The following is a 19122-nucleotide window of genomic DNA, read 5'->3' as shown; positions in this document are numbered from 1 at the left end:
TACTCTACAGGACAGGCACTGTTCTGGTGCTGTGGAGACAGCAATGATCAAAGAGAAAAAAAATCCGTGCCCTCATGACTATATTCTAGTGGGAGAAGACAGAACAAATAAACTAGTAAAATATAAAGCATATTAAAAGATGAAAAGTGCTATGTATAAAAGTAAAACATGGAAAAGGGATAGAGTAAGCCTGGGCTGGAATGGAGAGGCTCAGATTGCAATATTAAATTAAGTGTTCTGAGAAGGCCTCCCTGAGAAGGTACCACGGGAGCAAAAACTTGAAGGAATGAGAGTGAACCAAGTGGACATAGTGGGGAAGAGCAGTCCAGGTAGTGGGAGCAGCCCGAGCAAAGGACCTGATGTGGGATCTTGCCTGACAGGTTCTAGCAACTCAAGCAAGTCAATGCAGCTGGAACAGAATGATCAGGGGAAGAGGAGTAAAGGGGTGAGGGGTAACGTTGTAGGAACAGCCTTTTGACGAACCACAGTAACAGAGGGAACTGGTAGCTGATATTATTCACCAAATGGGACAATTTCAAAGTCTACTGAAGTGTAATATCAGCTTTTGGAGGACTCCAGCTTGAATTATTGATTTTCTTAAGCAAATATGCCTTGCTGGGAGAGGCAGTCCAGGGAGGAGCATGTCCATGGGGGAAGGAGAGCCGGCCTGGGAGGGATACTCATCCAGGTGAGTGCGTGTCTGCTCTGGGAGACACGAGTGCTCTTGCTGCAAGTCTACCTCTTGCAGACTTAAACAATTACGCACTGAAGTAGCTGCTGGGATTAATGCCGTCGATCCTGGTACCCGGACCTCGACACTAGGAAGCAGTTGCTAAGAGTGATGGATCTTTGCTTTAAGGGGTTCATATTAAGCAGTGACTGGATAGCTTTTGCATTGTTGTAGGGCACTTATTCTCTATGGAGTAAATCTGATATTTTATGCCAGCACTTAAGTAATTGATTCTGCTTTTAGTATATTATTTCTATTTTTAAATTTTATTAATTCTATTAAAAAATTAGGGATAGGACAACAACAAAGAAAAGATAGCTTCTTGATTAAGTTTCATCATTCCAAATCTTGTTTCTGCACGTGTTAGAAATGTTACGGGCAGTTTGGAAGAAAGTTTTTACTTGTTCAAGATGTATTTTAATATACAATGTGGAATTACGTTAACATTAAATATAAACTATTTTGGACTTATTGAGAAAATACAACAAGGGCCTTCTATGAAGTGACTGAAATGATATAATGTGGATCCAAGATTGAAAGCAGACAGGCAGCGTTATGTACTTAGGAAAGAGCTTCCATCTCAGCCCTCTTGAGGTCTGGATAGCTTCTGGGTTCTATCAATGGTTTGATAGAACCCAGGGCCAACCAATGCACGAGGGAGGCCAGAGGTCTGCGTGAGGTCAGAGAGCCCATGCCCGGCTCAGGTAGGATTAGCCACGGCCATTTCTGTTTTCTGTCCTTTGCTGTAAGTACTATTCCACATGGCCTCCTGAAACATGTACGCCATGCTTGTGCAACAGCACCGCAAGGTTGAAAACCACGCTTTATCACAAACATATTCTTCCTGTTTTCCTAAAGATGCTTAGCTTGCAAGAAGGAAAGAAATGGTGGATTATTTAAGAGTGGCAAAAGGGTAATGTTTCCTACAAAATTGATTTGGCAATACATCAACCTTTTAAAGAGAAATTGATTTTTTTTTTTTTTTACTTTATATTAAACTGCAGCCTTGGTGAGTTTGTTATGCACTATTTATGGGTGGGGTAGGTGATAATGGAGAGAAGCAGGCTGATATATGCTTGCCCATGTTCATCTAACTCTAAAATACTCAATATATCTTCAGCAATAAAGAAAAAATCCCAAGCAATAAAAAAAGCCCTCACATTAAGACTTTCCAAAGCTCAAATGTGTAAAGATAATGAAAGTTAAAGATTTTCTATTACCCACTATACCTTTAAAAGCCTTCTGCTTCTGAGGCGAGAGCAATATGTCTATTTGGTGATAGTCAGTTTCCTTTGGGTCATTTTGATCTCCCTCAGAATTTGGCTTTGTTGATGCAATCCTTTGGCACTCTGCTGGCTCCTGTTTGACACTGATTAGTCCAAGGCTTATTTCATCTTGGGTACCACATTGGTCTGCATCATTGGTCAGTGTTTTCTCCATAAGAAACATGTTATCTGTAGCACACACTGCACAGTTGAACTCAGTAGTGTTCAGAAAATCCATTCGAGAACAGACTTCGTCATGATTCTTGTCAGATAGGTCTTCAAAATCTTTGTGGCATGCATTCTTTACCACTGGCATTATCTGGAATTTGTCTTTTTCAACATTTCCCGCAGAGCTGGGTGGCTCTTTAGGGTTTTTCATTCCCATGGGACAGTTAGAATAGAGGGTGCCTTCTTTATCATTTTGAATAATTAATCTTTGCTGCAACTCATTAGTTATTAAAGTCATGACTGGCGCTTTTGTTTTGCTGGGGGCTGCTGTCTCTGGCTGGATAATTCGCCTGGAAGTCTGTTTGACCCCATTCCACAGTGCTGTGGCTACTACTATTGAGTGGGCTGCCAGCGGAGAGGCTGCTGGCCGATGCAGGGCTGAGAGCTGGACACTGTGGACTCTTCATTTCCAGTAGTTGCTGTGCTTTTGTACGAGAGTCACTATGTAGAGTGGCTTTGATAAAGTCTCTGTCAGTCATAACGACATGCTCTTCCTCATAATCTTTGGCCCAGTGGGATGGGCAGAATGAGGTGGAAGTCTTCAGAGGATTTTGACTGGAAGGAAAAGGTGAAGAATTTGATCTTCACCTTTCATCTTCACCTTCATCTTCAAAATTCCATCAGCAATCCGCAGATGGAATTTTGCTGCCTTTGCAATAAATGTTGGCTGCCTTTTCTCCCACGAGCTGCATGCTCAGAGAAGATGAAGAACAAAAGTCAGAGTCTTTGCCATCTTGAACTGGGGAGATGTCAGTAATGGCACTTGGCAAATGATTTATTCCGTCTGTGCTTTGCTGTATATATGAGTCTGATGTGATATTTTCTGGTATATCAAAGATGATTTTCTCTCTCTATCCGCATCCTTGGAATCCTCAAAAGGCATTTTACTTAAGTCTGTATCACTTAAACTTGTGGTTTTTAGGGTATCATGTGAAGCAGGAGGAATGTTTTTGAGAAGAGTCTCAGCCTCAGAGAAATGTTTCTTTTTGGGGGTGTTCTGATTAATTTTAAAGTCCTTCTGCTGAGACATGGCAGATTCTATCTCACAGTCGTCTAAGACTGAAGACAGTGTGTCTGGCTTATTCGTTTCCCTCTCAGAGGTTGAGCGTAGAGAAACCACAACTGCATCAACATTTTCCTCCTTCGGGACAGCAAACACAATAGGAGGAGAGACATGCAAACAGTCTGAACTCTGATGCTTGTCTTCAAGCTGCCACTTTTCAGGATGCCTAATATCTGACTGTGCAGAAGACCTAGAACATTCTTTAGTAGTGTGATTGGAAGAAATGTTTCTGCATTTAGGTATTTTCCCCCTTCTTTTAGGACAAGTTATATTAATTAATATATTCTGTTTCTTACTCATGTATTTCACTTTAATTCTTTTTCCTACAATGCTTACTTTCAGTGAGGGGCTCTCAGTTCTGGCAATTTCTCCTTTGGATTTAGATGGCACTTCAGGTTTTAGTTCTTCTACCAATATATTCTTGTGTTTAGAAGAGCAGCTTCTAGAAGTGCAGCATCTCTGAATGTGTCTGACAGAGTAACGCTGGTAACATTTTGGACATCTCTTTTTTGTTGGTAACTGCATTCCTGTTTTACAGAAAAATTTATTCTTGATTTCTATTTGCACATTGAAAGCCCCATATTTCACTTCAGTAATAATTTTGCCTTTTGCTGGTTTAAAGGTTTCTACTGTGTTTGAGACATTCTGCAGTGTAATTTTTCCTGATAATGATTCTTCACAGTCATTAAACATGACCACTGGTAAGATTTTCTCAAGTTGATGAAAAATAGACAAAGGAGGATCATCATTCTTCTCTTTATTTATTTTGCTGTCAGATGGAGGTTGTTTCTTATCTTTAGGGAGAAAAGGGGAATAATGCTTTCCATTCACAGAAGCAGATGTATGCTCATCTCCATTTTCCTTAGATTTCCCTAATGCCCCAGTCTGATGAAACACAGCCTTCGAGGTGTCTCCTTTGACTTCTTTTTCAAGACGTTTTATATATTTTTTGGCATGCTTGCTTAGCAGGCTGATGTTCACCTAAAGAAGAAGCAAAAAAAGTTTTCTGTGTCCATTTAGAGAGCAGATGTTTCAGATTCTAGGATGAAATTCAATGCATATCCTTTGTAAGTATTTTGAGTAATGTTTTTCATTCATTTCTAGTGTGTCAACGTATTTTCCATAAAAATTCATTTCTAATAAATATCTTATTTTAAATCAATTATCTTAGAATGCAAAATACCACCTGGTAGTTTTAGGAAGTAAGAATCTAATTAAACTTTACTCTAAAACAGAGACTTCCAAAATAGGAGAAATAAAAATTACAGAGCAAATTTATGCAAGTAAATTTTAAAAGACTTCTTGATAAAGAGCAAGTCGCCATGATAAGGTATTTAAGCATGGCATTATAACACAGGCAGCTAAATCAAGCTTGATCTAATTTGAGATGGTACAACAAATAAAGATATAAGTAAAGAGGATGGAGTAGACCTCAGTATGGCTTCTAGAGAGCCTTCTAAACAGGTCCAATAGTTTCCCTTGCCCAGGGTAGGGGCTTTTTACAGGACAGAGAAGGTGCCCTAGTGTTGCCAGATCCTCTCATTTTTCAGGAGAAAACTAGAGTCTGGATTTATTATATTGTGAAATCTCCTAATTTCTAAGAATTGACTCACGTTTTAAAAAACCGGCTATACATGGAGGCCAATATATTTAGGGACCAGGTTTGGCCCAACCATTGCCAGCTTGCAACCTTGACTCCTCTGGTTTATAATGTTAGAATATTTTGCTTGAGAAATTTGTGAACTTGAGCATGAGGTACCAGATCTTGTGTAAAAAACAGTGGACAAAATATGAAGATCTCAGATTACGTTTTAAACTACATCTGAAAGAGAGTATTTGGAAAGGAAAAGAAAGAAGAGGCAAGAAATAAATAACGATGTCATGGAAATCTATGAACCAGGTGTCCACAGGGATATTTTTAATAAGTAGATTAAACTAAAAACTGGAAAGGATTATTTATAATTATTTTAAATGTTCTTAATTTAAATATAAACATTTGTATATTTATAATTTTTAATATAAAATACTTACATAAATACTTCTATAAAGAGTAAATAAATAAATTCTCTTCAACAAGAAAAAGAAAAACATCCTACCAAAATTTGGCTACACCCCGTAAAAGTATGGGGTGGAGAAAAATAATCACTGTTCAGAATCCAATAAAGCATCATAGGCTTAGGAATTACTACTTTCCAACTTCAGGAGAGGTATACAGACTTCTGATCTGACACACAGGTTCTCAAGCATACTGAAGTTCTTTGGAGAGTATGCTTTTTCCCATTTGCCTCTCTTCTAGTCCGAGGGAATGATTTTTCTCATGGCAAGTACTGAAACAGTTTCCAGCTGGCCTGGTCACAATCTGAGAGCTGGAACCTGGAAGTTGTGGGAGAAAACACATGGAGACATATCTCTCTAAAGCCCATTTACAATACAGCATGTGCATGATAGATAGCAGTTCATAAACTGATAGACTGCCTTCCAGAACTGTAGATTAGAATTTATTCTTAAAATAACACCCTCATTCCAAGAACAATTCAGTTTATAACCCTTTTCAATTTTATAATTTTATAGTGTATAGCCTTTTTCAATTGAAGTGACTACACTTCAATTTCTGCAAGTAGGAAGATAACTGAAGATAGTTACATAATAATGCATTGATAACAGATTCTACGAATAGGGGTCTTAATAAGTAAATATTTTTATTTAAATTTTTATTATTCACAATACATATCATTAAGAATTAACGCAGAAGTGTATACATAATAACAATTAACCAAACTTCTAAATCATTTTATAATATTTATATGCATTTATCTTCCTACTTTTATAGATACTCCTGTGATAGACAGCAAAGTACATAAGCTGGGTAGTTCATTTTATACATACTTATAAAAACAATGAGTTGGACTTACCTACTATGGGATTCAAGATTTTCCATATTTTATAGGCTTTTCTTCTTTTCCTCCTCATTTTGGGGAGCTGAGGGTCTTCAGCTATCACTGTCATTTAAAAGCATCAAATTTGAAATTATTTTCCACTTAGAATTTAGGTTTTGTAAAATTACTGACTGACTCAACTCATTTGCCAACTTGATAGCATAGGGTCTTTTTCTGGTATCCCACAGTGTTTTCCTTTGAATACATTTTATTTTCATAATTATATTTTCCTTTCCCATTTAATTCTACCCTAACTATTTAGTGCATTATTATATACCATGTGAACATTCAAACATACATTTTTTTCATATGCGTAGACATTTAAAATACAAGCTATAAAGTCACATTCTGTTTGATTATTTTTATATTCCAATTTTTCTTAGAATAATAGGAATATCTAATTTTGTGTGAAGTTGACCTAAATTCAATATCATCAGATTTGTAGCCCTGCTAAATTAAATGGGGTAGGGAGATGTTTGCCTTCATTACGTTCATCATATACACTATATTTAAATATTATAAGATTGAATACTATTCTTTGTAGAAGAATCAATTACTTGTAGAAGATTAAATTAATTCTTTACCTTTATTGTGAAATAAAGGGCTATTTTCCCTGTTGATGATGTTTTAACTATTAGAAAGTATTGGAGGAGATATTTAGGGAGAAGGCAGCCTCCTAACTTCCCAGGTAGCCCCTCAAGTAGACACTTGCCTGTGCTTAGAGCTAAGCCTGATTCAACTGCTTTATTTTTAGAGGATTAAACTGTGTGCAAAGATGCAAAGAGAAATTGCTTCCGCTTGAAGCAGTTGTTTTGAGTGTATTTGGGCAAGCTGTGTCTTTGGATACTTCAGCAAAGAAGATCAACTTTTATCTGTTTTAGATGTAACTCAAATAAAATGGGGCTGCTTTGTGGCCAGTTTTGGCAAAAATCTATTTAAATTCTTCTTAACTGATGGCTTTCCTCAAAATCCCCTACATCATAGCATGTGTAGATTTCAAATCCTTTTTCCTCCATAAACTCTCAGTCTCATAATTTTCTGAAAATTCTTTTTCCTTACGCTGCCTTTTGTATATAGAGCAATTGACACTCTTTTGGCGTCTTCCAATTATCCTTTCTATTCTCTCCCCTAATAGGCACAGTTAAGTTCCTGTGGCTGACTAAGCAAGCAATAATCCTTCCTTCTTAGAAGACCAACGTGGGGGTTAGGTTGGGAGAGGATTACAAACACATAATTAATATCTTTCTTTTTTTAATCCCTGTCTTACACATATTGGATTTTCTAATTAAAAAATGCTTCAAAAGCACTTGACTAGGTTATTGATTATTTCTCTACGGTCCCAAATAGTTTGAACAGCAAAATGTAGCCTGCTGCACTGTGTTTAGTGGACAGTACTCTGCGCTTTGACTCAAGATCGGGGCTGTGGTCTGGCTCTCTTGTTTACTTGGCAGGTTGTGTTAAGGATGAGTTTCCTTTGCCTTTAAGACAGAAATGATAACAAATTCCACTTTACAGATTGTCTTGAAGAAACACAACTGAAAATATGTTATAAATGGTTCCAGCCAAATGGCATCTATTATTCTTAACTTTGTATTAGAATATATTTACATACCTGTTAGAATACACACATAATTAGAGTTGAACAGTGCCTGACATTGGGAGAATATCCATCACGTCATAGCTGCAAGTGCTTACACAAAGCTGATCAGACCATAAACTCTTTTTGCGCTAGAATATCTACAAGAAGTTTTCAAGATCATTTCATCCAAAGTTCTCAGTTTATAGGAGAAAAACTGATACTTAGAGAGTCCTTGCTTCCTGTATTGTACTAATAGTGGCAAATTCAGGACTAGAACCCAGGCTGCTAGGAATTAGGCAAACTCTTTGAGCAGACACACATGGTATAGATGCCCTGGGATTGTTTCTGATCATACAGAGTAAATTTTATAATCAGTTTGCACTTTAGCTCTGAGAGAGCCTGACAACTTTGTTACAGGAAATTGAATGCACTGTTGAGTATGTACCTAGTATCTAGCACAGTGCCTGACATATAATAGGCACTTAATAAATATGCATAAGTAAATGAATTAGATGGACAGACACAATCTGTATCTAATTATGTTTTTAATAATGTGCCCTCGTATTTCTGAATGTATTCTTGCCTTTTACTGCATATGAATTTTTTGATAGGTAACAAAGGTTCTATTTTTTAACAAATACACTGCTCGTCTTTTTCCCCATTAGTTATCTCTCTTGCTCTGTACCTGCATAGGAAGCACCAAAGTCAGCTGATGGTAGTGCCTAGAATAACTGGCATAAGTCCCATAAGCTGTCTCTAGCAGGTGCCACAAATTCTACTTTACTTGAGTGCAGCAAACATTTCTCCCTATTTTGTCTGTTAAACATGGCATGGCTGCAGCCACATTGTCTAAACTGATATTGAGCAAAATGAGGGGTGGGAGAAGGTGTTCTTTAGCATCCCAGTCTCCTGTTTCTTTGGCCATTGTGTGGAATCCTCTTCCTTCAAGATAGTAAATCACTTTATTCTCTCTCCAGCCTCTCCCCCTTCTTTTAGAAAGGGCCTAATAAACTTATTCATAGAGAGAATGCTTAGGACACCAGCAAAGCAGGGGCACCAAAGCAAGTTTTAGAAGATTAAAGAATTTGATATTTGATATATCAAAAATTTTCAAAGTGGTCACCATTGGAAAAAATCAGAATATTGTTGGATTTCCTCACACATGGTTTAGAATTTTTAATTTCACATGGGGACACCACAATCATTTCAAAGCTTTCCTACACAATGATTTAATAACATTTACATATTTCCTATCTCTAAAACGAGTATTTCACACTTTCTCTTTTTTTCCAACCTCTTATCCCTTCTCTTCCTCCCACACTCTCCATGATGATCTGGACACATAATCATAGGAAACAGAAGCTGACTGAAATTCTCTCTGCTTTCTGATACTAAAACTACCAACTTCTTTGACTTGTATCATATACTAATCAAATCTCTCTTATTTTGTGGATGAAGTGAGTGTCCCTGGGACCATTTTCCTGCAATTGTTTTCCTCCTTTCCTGCAACATCAATCTCTGTCTTCCACTTCATCATCTCATTTCAGCATACAAACATTCCTTGACCACTCTATCTACTGTCACATGCCTCCGCTAACCTTTACGGCAACACATCTTGAAGGAGTTGTTTATATATTCTGACTCCACTTTCTCTCCTCATATCCTTTTTTAAACCTACTCCAAGCAGTCTTTTATCCTTACCACTCCACTGAGAGCACTCTTTCCCTATTCACTGGTGACACCCCTACTGCCAAAGCCAATAGTCACTTCTGTAGTCATCTTATTCACACTTTCAGCAGATTTTGACACAAATGATCACTCCATTCCTCTTGAATCTATTCCTTCCTTTAGACTCCACAGTGTCACACTCTCCTGGTCCTTGTCTTGCTCCACTGGCCATTCCCTCTTGGATGCTTTTTCTGGATCTTCCCTTGCTCAGTCTCTAATCTTTGGCATCTCCAGGGTTCCTTTCACTTCTTCATCAACTCTCTCTCTAGGAAATCTCACTCATTTCCATGGATTTTAAATCATCTATGCAGATGATTCTAACATTCACAATTCCACTCCTGACTTTCCCCCCAAAAGTCTAGGCTTAAATATCCAACTGCCAAATTGAGATATCTACTTGGATGTCTAATTGGAATTTCAAATTTATATGTCTCAAACTGACTCTTGATGTCCTCTGCCTTCTCCAATTCTTTACTCCTCTGACTCTTTCCAATCTCAGTCAACAGCTTCACCATCCACCCAGCTCAAAGAAAACATCCAGACATCATCCTTGACTTTTCACTTTAACTTACTTTCCTCATCAAATCCATCCACAAGTTTGCTCTACTCTATTTCTAAATATCTTCTCCTTAATATGTCCATTTATTTTCCTCTCCATTGCTACCACCACACTCTAAGCTCCCCCCATCTGTGTATATATACATATATATGTATATATATGTAGTCCAGATTTTAAAAATATATATATTCATAATAAGTATATATATTTTATATATAAAGTATATATTTTTAAAATCTGGACTATTGCAATAGCTTTCTAACTGTTTTTCTTACTTCTATATGTATATATTTTGATTATTTACATTGCAGCCAGATTTTTTAAATATATAAATTAAATCATGTCATATCCTTGTTTAGAACCCTCTAATGGCTTCTCATTCCACTTTGAAAAAATTTTCAGTACTTTAGCTTTTTTTTTTAACACATATGCATAATGTATAATTTTATCTACAAGTAAAATATATCACCACTAGACCTTGGGATATACATTAAGGTATCCATTCCACTACAGATTTCCTGGATTTATGTTTTTCATAAATGTTTATTTGTTCTGTGCAAAATTGGCAATAAAGTTCAGGAAAGTTATCATGATTGCTGTTATATATCAGCCAAATCCTATCACATTTGAGACCTTTATGTTGGATTTTATAGATCTTTTTTTAACTGGACTTGGACTCATTACTATAATTCACATAAGAATGAGGAAAAATGTAAACAGGAAATACTAACAATATCTTCCTACTGCAGAATTACATAGTGACACCATTATTCTAAGAAAACTGTTAGATTGTAATGATTTTTTTTGAAGATATTGTTAGAAAGTTTTACTGGTGTCAGTTTTTGACAAATTACTTAAAAATTCTCTATTGTACTGCTAAGCTGAAATGTTTTCCTTGGAACATTTAAAGGGAATGTTCTATTACCAAGAAGAAGAGAAAAACTCATAAAAAGCTAGATAATGATCACTATTAAAATTCTAGAAGGAGACTAAATATGAAATAAATTCAGAAGGTTAAATGTTTAACTGTCAGGGTAGCATACCATCTAGTACTCTTTTTAATGCCCACTGACTCCAGTTTTCTGTAGAATTTGAAAGAAATCTTATGTATTTCTTATGACTTCATGTTCTTGATTTTAACACAAAGCCTATGTTCTCCTTACTAAATGTTTAAAGGAAGTTTATACATGTAAAACAAGTTATGAAAAGTTCAAGTTTAAAAATATTCAAAGAGAAGAAAATTCTAAAATTTCCATTTACTTTTGAAAGCATGTTTAAAGTGTACAAACTTGCCTTCTACTGTCATTCTTGATTTTGAATAGCATGGATTTTAAACTATATTCTTTTGTCCTTAAATTTTTTTAAAACTATATAAAGCATAAGAAGAGTTATATTGGAAAACAGCTGTTTCAATAATGCCCATATATCACTTCAGACTCGCACTCAACTTCTATGCCACTGCAAGGATGAAACTTGACAAACTTGGTTGCTGGGCAGTAATTCTTAATGAATAGTTTGCTAAACAGCTTTAGTTATGACCATTTAAATGTGTCTCCATGCTACTGTAAGTTGTTCTTCACAACTTTACTTCCTTCCCTCTGTTGAAAACATTGAAGAGTAAATGTATTTATATCTATATTTATATACATTCATATGTATAAAATATTAGAATCTATTAGGTTAAAATTTTAAAATAGAAACGTTCAAATCTCACATCCAATGAAACTAACATTCCCTTTCCCCAAACACACAGTGGGCAGGTTGTTGAAGTTCACAGGGAGTATTCATGTCATGCACAAAATAAACTCGTGGTGATCATTGGAGCATAAATCTGTTAAGGTCTTGAGTTCAGAAGAATAGATATAAAAGAACCTCGATACTAAAATAATTATCTTTAAACATAAGCTTTGTTGGAATGCCATCACTCTATTTGACCCATAATTGGTCAAACATAATTTAGTGGGTGATCCTTGGAGAGCAAGAAGCTCACCCCACACAAGTTAAATCAGAATCTCTGCGGAAATGAAATGCAGATAGAAAAGAGCACTGTGCAGTGTGGAATTTATTATTGTTATTATTACTAATGTTTTAAAAACTGGGTAAGGAAAAATTTATATTAGTAAACCAAAAGAAAATTGAGCTTAGTATTTAATAAAGTTTGATACATTAAGTGATACCAGTAAAGGAAGGGAAGAATGAACTAAAAATGAAAACCCCTTACACTTCCAAAAATGTCTACCCTTTGTTTGACTGAGCATAGATAGGTATGAGATCATTTACCCAACTCCCTCACTTCTCATTAGAGGAACTAGAGATGCAGAGAATTGCCCAAGGAAACACAGTGCTGAGATGTTGCTTCACTTCTCCACCGTGGCAAGACTCTCAGAGTGAAGAATTTTTTTACTTAAGATTTTTGAAAGATTTTTATTGCTTTACAGTGTTAAATATAGAGTCTTTTCCTGACATGCTTCAGGAACTCTCCCTTTCCTCTTTCACTGTCTTATAGAAAGATTCTGGTGAAAGGAGTTGAATTATAATTGGGAAAATCCAATGTACTTCCCATAGAGGTAGCCTTAAGAATTTGGTGCTCTGTGATATGGGGCTCACGGTTCTGAGCTGGACTTAGGGTAAACGTAAATATAATGTACACTTCAAGGAGTTTATAGTTTAGCACAGAGATTCTCAAACTTGAGAGTGCTTAAGAATCACTGAGGAACTCACTAAAAATGTAGATTTGGGGCCTCACTTTAGAAATTCAGATTCTGAGCTGGGGCCCAGGAATATGCATTTTTTTTTTTTTTTGTGAGGAGGACCAGCCCTGGGCTAACATCCAATGCCAAACCTCCTCTTTTTTGCTGAGGAAGACTGACCCTGGGCCAACATTCCTGCTCATCTTCCTCTACCCCATATGGGATGCCACCACAGCATGGCTTAACAAGCAGTGTGTCTGTGCGCCCCTGGATCCCAACCGGCGAACCCCGGGCTGCCGCAGCGGAGAGCGTGCACTTAACTGCTTGCGCCACGGGGCCAGCCCCAGGAATATGCATTTTTAATAAGCAGCCATCCTCCCACTTCCTTACACCCACACCAGGTAATTCTTATTCAGAAACGCTGTTGAAGTGGATACACTTGCATAGGTGGAAAGGAACCTCATTCAGAAAAGATTTTAGGTTAGGGCAGTCCTGAGGAAAAGAAGTCAGTTTCACTTCATTCTACCTCGTTTTCCTCCTCTCCCAATTGGTATACACTAAGGTTTCAAATTTTGTTTTATTGTTTGGTTTAAGCACAGATTATCTTTCTTTCTATATCAGCAAGTGCCTAGGAAGAAAACTCCTTAAGAGATCACTTTTTATTTTTTCTCAGCCCGGTGTAAAGAGGCTTTACCCAAACTGGGTCCTAAATCAATCTTAGGTGTTAACTCTCCAATATCCTTCTTTCATCTTGTGCTAACCATGACTTGTGATAAAAATCTAGCAAGTCGGATTAGCAGGCCAGGGCCACTAGAGTAAGAAGATGTCATGTTGTATTTTTGACTGCTTGTCTCCCCTGTGTTCACATTTGGCTTCTCAGAGCCAAACAGTTCCTGTATTTTGGGTTTGACTTTGCCTGTAAGAGCTGAAATGGTTGGGAAGCACATCAGGGATTACAGGGTAGTGGAAGTATTAAGGAGGGTGCTTGACAGGGTGAGTGAAGCACCTACACCTTGATCTTTCTATTTATGATGGTGCATCCATCAGCTCATCTCCTTAGAGCTCCAGTATTTGTAGAACATGTTTTTTGATGAAGCACCTCTAGTGAGAATATCTTCCTGGGATTGAGCCAGACCCCCGGCTGCTCCATAGTTAACCTGACTTGAGCGAACAGAGCTTCAAAACAAATTTACTTTTGGGCCCAGCAAAGATAGATAAAACACCTCAGTGCATATAGCCTTAGATTATCCCAGTCTCCTGAGGAATCACTGGACATGTGGGCCAAAACGTAGGATCCATAAGGGCAAAGATCTTGTCTGTCTGATACTTTGATGTGTACCTAATTCCATATGTGTGGAAGAACATAGTAGTTAATAAACGTTTATTGGATGAATGAATGAATACAACTTGCTCTATTGTTTCCCAACTTCAGTCATTTGTCTACTACCTTCATGCTTTTTACTACTCCTATGAAATATCTGTGCTGTTATTTGCTTTAGTTTTTTGATTCATTATTTACTTTAGCTTCATGTTAGACAATAATATATGTGAAATTCTGGGTTGTAACTAATACACATTCAAACAAAAACAAATAAGTACTAAAAAGAAAACATCTTCATCTTATACCACCCAGAACCATTTTGCATACCAGCAGTGGTATGTGTCTCTACTTTAGAAGGTACAGTGACACTCTATGTGCTATCATCATGACATTATCAGACTAGAAATCCCTGAAGAAGTGTATTTTGTTTTGCTTCATTTCCTCTTGGCTTTAGAATGACTATTAGAGTGTAAATTTAGCTAATCGCACATGCAGAATGATGCATGAATTAAATATCACTGTATGAGAAGGAATCACCCTATTCAACTACAATTAGAATCCTAGCCACTCTAAGTTTTTTTTTCCAATTGCTAAGTCTGAGAACTCTGTAATTATGGTTTTCCCCTACTCTGACCTTGACCAGCACGGGGACTTTCAGAATCTATCTTGAGAAACCCATTTCCATTCACTGAGTCCCAAGTGACACTTTACACTATTCCTCTTTGGCTAATTAGACTGTCTGCAACTAGACCAAAGGTGATGATTTCATTTCAACACTTACATATTTCAAATAATAAAAAGTTTACTAAAAAGGTATATTTCCATTAAGATGAAGAAAGAGGAAAAATAAAGCACATATGTGCACTTAAATATGTCATTAGATACCTTGTAAAAGTTAGCAAAAGAATAGGCACAAAAGGCTAATTGAATAGATCTCAGGGACTACTTTTTCTCTGCTCAAGACTCCCTACATATTAATTAAATGAAGAATGCCTTCGAGTTTTCTAAAGAGGAAAGCTGTCTCCTTTTTCGCTTACTGAAGTGGAGCCACACTATTTCAATAACTACGTTACAGAAGAGCTATGCTTCTCTGAAGACTTAATAATTGCTGAATTACCAACTCTTGATTGGTTTAAATGACATCCTCTTAATTTTGAAGCATTCAACCTTAAACCTGTTTGAAGTAGTGTTTGAATATACTGTCTCTCGATCTTCATACAGAAATCTCCGTGTAATTCCCCCCAAACATGAAATCTCGGTGATTCTTTCAATGAGGCTGTGTCTTATTCTCTAGGGGCAGGTCTCATCAATTCTGCTGACATCAGAGAGGTTTTGATTGCTCAAAACAGAACCTGTGTAACATCTTCGTTCCTTTCCAGCCTAGAACCAAGGAAAACTGATAGATAACCACACTGCTAAATTCTAAAGAGTAAGAAAAATCTCAAGTAAATATTTAAAATAAACAGTCAAAATACTTTTTCCTACTCCTTAAGCAAAGCTGTGATTTGTTCATAGTAGCCTAAAAAATGACTGTAGGTTAACCCTACTTCTTCAAGTCACTCAGAAGAAAGTAATAAAAATGTCCGTTCAAATGTTTCAGTGGAAGTGTTACCATGAGCTATTTATTAAGAGCCAACTTTTTATTTTTAGCAATACTAAGGGTACTCTGGGCAATGTTAAACCTCATTACTTGCTTAGAATTAATAATTCAAGATAACTTGAATTACCTTGAAATTACTTGTGCTACCTCTGAAAAAAATAATTTGATAAGAATATTAATGTAAACAAGATATAAGGCCTTCAAAGAGGCTTCAATCAAAAGATTTAGAGGAGCTATCTTCTCTAATAAATTTAGAATCACTATTTTTAAACATTTTCTATGCTCACTTTACTTATTCACTAAAGTAAATACATTCTGTATCTTAATCCAAACTAATGCATGTTTTTGAAAGCAATAAAAAGGCATTTATTTTAAAATGTTCTATGTTTGATATTTTCTGCTGACCTTCCTTTTATACAGCTTGAGCTACTGACTTTGCTGTATTTTTGCCCACTGTCAAAGAAGTGTGTAAATTGCAGTTTGGCCAATGAGAAGGGAATGAGAAATTATGCTTAGAATTAATGTGCCAGGTTAATTTAATCACTTTATGATTGGGTTTATATTGGGCAGATAATCAGCGCTAACATTCCGTCCGATCTCTCCAATTCACTGAGTTCTGGGCAGTCTCATGATAAGGGCAACATGGTGCAGTTTATATAGTGAGTGTATATCTTCACAAATCAGATTATATTCAGAATTCAGAATCTTCTTTCTGTAAAAATAATCAGGAACCCGCCTATGAAAAAGGCATCACAGCTAATGAGAGAGTTGAGAATTTGATCCATCACAGTTACACTCCTGGTGTGTCATTTTAAAGACCTATTTGAAAATTTGGTTATTGAATGATGTTCTCCCTGGAGAAAAGACAGCAAAAATATCTCACGTGCATCCTGATTATCATTTAATCACATGGTTACCACAGATTTCTTTGAGAAATTAAATGGCTTCACATTAAAAAAGGGGAATTGCTAGCAACTGAGGAAATATCTAAAAAGAAGTAAACAGAGATTTATTTTTCAGTTTACTTTCTATATAAAGAATTTTAGGATATTTATTCAACATTATGGTAACCTGATGCTAGAATCAAGGAACTAATATTTAAATTCTGGGAGAAGAAAAGGAGATTAAAAACTAATATTTAAATTCTAAGTGAGAGTGAGGAAGGTAAGAAGGACTGGCTGAATTCTTAATGGCTACAGGGATCTTGGACTGTATATACATATTGCCATCAAAATCTTGGAATATATTATTTAAAGAACAGCTGACAGTGCAATTGCAAATACATTATTTTGCAAAATTCAATTGGGGATAATTTACACAAATTAGCCAGCATATTTTGTCTATAAAATTGGTCTAAATCTCAGAGTAATTGCAATTGTGGTTACAGACAAAATTTCAGTCCTTAATGTCTTCTTTCTTCAGAGCAGATGACAATGTTTTGGGCGATTAATATATTTCAAAAAAATTCAATATCAACATTTATATAAGTAAAATTAAGTATAAAATTAATGAAGAAATATTCTACTAACTAAATCAGATGAGAAAATCATTTTGGTGACTAGTAAATTGAATGCTGCAATGGAAACAAAGCAGAAGAGAGGAATTCAAAACAAGGACTACTGCTAGGAAATGAAACTGACCCTCCTTGAATTCAGAATGAATTTCAATCATGCTTTAGAAGCCTAGCTTGTCAATTGCATTTTCCTTGCTTTCTAAATGCACAATTTATTTCAAATAACCAAATTAGGATACGGATGGTGGCTATTCAAATGTGCATATGATGTCTTTCTTAGCATAAATAAAAGAGGCCTAAACACATTGACCATTTAGTAGTTTTTTGGATGTGTCCATCCTCTCTATTTGCTAACAGAGAAAGTTACAAACAGCTATTGAATTTTTGACTGGAAAGAAATATGTTTGTTCAATTTTCTTCTTATGTAACATTCTAATAATTTTCCCTTTGCTATTATCTTTTGCCAAACAACTAATTTAGGATAGCAAGGATTAAAATAGAGAAGACTTCATTCAGAACAGAAAAAAAAAAAGGACATATAATCAGCTCACCTGGGTAGGGCCTTCATGAATTCCTCAGCTCTGAAGGAGACATGGATAAAATGCAAATATGTATTTTGAAAGACAAGAAAATGACGTAAAGATTTGAATACTTACTCTTGTTCTACTTGGGATCTATCTGGGTTGTCTAAGTCCAAAATCTGATTAGTATATTTAATCTTATGCAGCGTCAGGAATGATCTACCATCCTTTAATCAGTCTGTTATTATCTGTTTTAACTATTCCTAACAGTCTGTTTATTTTCAGATATACTTTTAATGAACTGTGATGCACTATGTGCTTTTGTGGCTTAGGAGTTTGGATAGGGGCATATATGAAACATAGCTATGATGTTCACGTGGTGCTGATGAAGTGGAAGAAACCCAAACAAAAATGAAAACTTAAATGATCTAGTTTGGCTTTTTATACAGGTGGGTTAATGATCAGGTAATTCATTCATCTTCGTGTGGTAGATATAGGGACAGAAGCAGTGTGGTGGAAGTCACAGACTTTGATTAGGAAGATTTACATTTGAGTTCCATTTCCAGAACCTATGTTGACCTTGGGGAAGTCATTTGACTTCTCTTAGACTCAATGAGCTCACTTGTAAAACTGGGATAAATAATATAGGCCGTGATTTAGAATTTTTAAAATCCCATGAAATATGTAGATGAAAATATAGTTTAGAAGTACAGTTTACAATCTTCAAATAAATGATACATTCCTACTTAAACTAGAAGCATATAATATTGGTCATAATTATTCAGTGGATCCTTACAGAATGTTATTAATGCATGATAAAAATTTAGGTTTGTCTGTGGTTTTTTGTAAGAATACAAATGATGGTATATAAGGGGTTAGAAGAAAGGAAAGTGATGAGAGTTGAAACTGGAGAGGTATATTGCTATCCTAAGTAAACTGGACTTTATCCTTTGTTCAAAGGGGAGTCTTTTTGAAGAATTTTAAGTAAGGGACTAAGACTAGATAAGATTGTCCCTTAGCAAGATCTCCTTGGCTGCAGTGTGAAGAATGGATTGAGAACAAAACTTGAAGTAGAAAGACCAATTTAGGAAGCTGACATAGAAACCAGCTGAGGGGCCTGAAGTAGGATGGTGGCAGTGGAGAGAGACAGGATAGATAGAGACAGGGAGATATAAATACTGAGACTCAAGTAGTAAGAAGTAAACAAGTAAAAGGGATAGAATTTGGAGATGGCTGTGGGGTGGGATAGAATGAGGGACAAAGCAGACAAGTTAAGGATAACAATACCCAAAATTCCATGTTGGGCAATTGTAAGACTATTGAAATAGGGATACAGAAGCAGGAACATGCTTGGGAGAAAAGATCATTTAATTTCACACATGTAGTATT

The 19122-nt window shown here is 36.1% G+C and overlaps 1 protein-coding gene across 1 annotated transcript in view; it reads right to left on the bottom strand.

Moving 5' to 3' along the window:
* The window catches only part of LOC147917314 (uncharacterized), a 104357-nt gene extending 95631 nt beyond the window's left edge, over positions 1-8726 (bottom strand). The window contains 4 exon segments of the mRNA XM_087430333.1: positions 1960-2506; positions 2508-3064; positions 3067-4267; positions 8586-8726. Of these exon segments, the coding sequence (XP_087286459.1) occupies positions 1960-2506; positions 2508-3064; positions 3067-4267; positions 8586-8726 (2446 nt within the window).
* Between the last annotated feature and the right edge of the window lie 10396 nt (positions 8727-19122).

The sequence above is a fragment of the Ceratotherium simum genome, chromosome 4 (genome assembly GCF_057802395.1).
Source record: "Ceratotherium simum simum isolate JZ-2026a chromosome 4, ASM5780239v1, whole genome shotgun sequence".
In the NCBI taxonomy this organism is placed as follows: domain Eukaryota; kingdom Metazoa; phylum Chordata; class Mammalia; order Perissodactyla; family Rhinocerotidae; genus Ceratotherium; species Ceratotherium simum.
The sequence above is the reverse complement of the archived record's forward strand: the minus strand, read 5'-3'. Positions and strand labels throughout refer to the sequence as shown.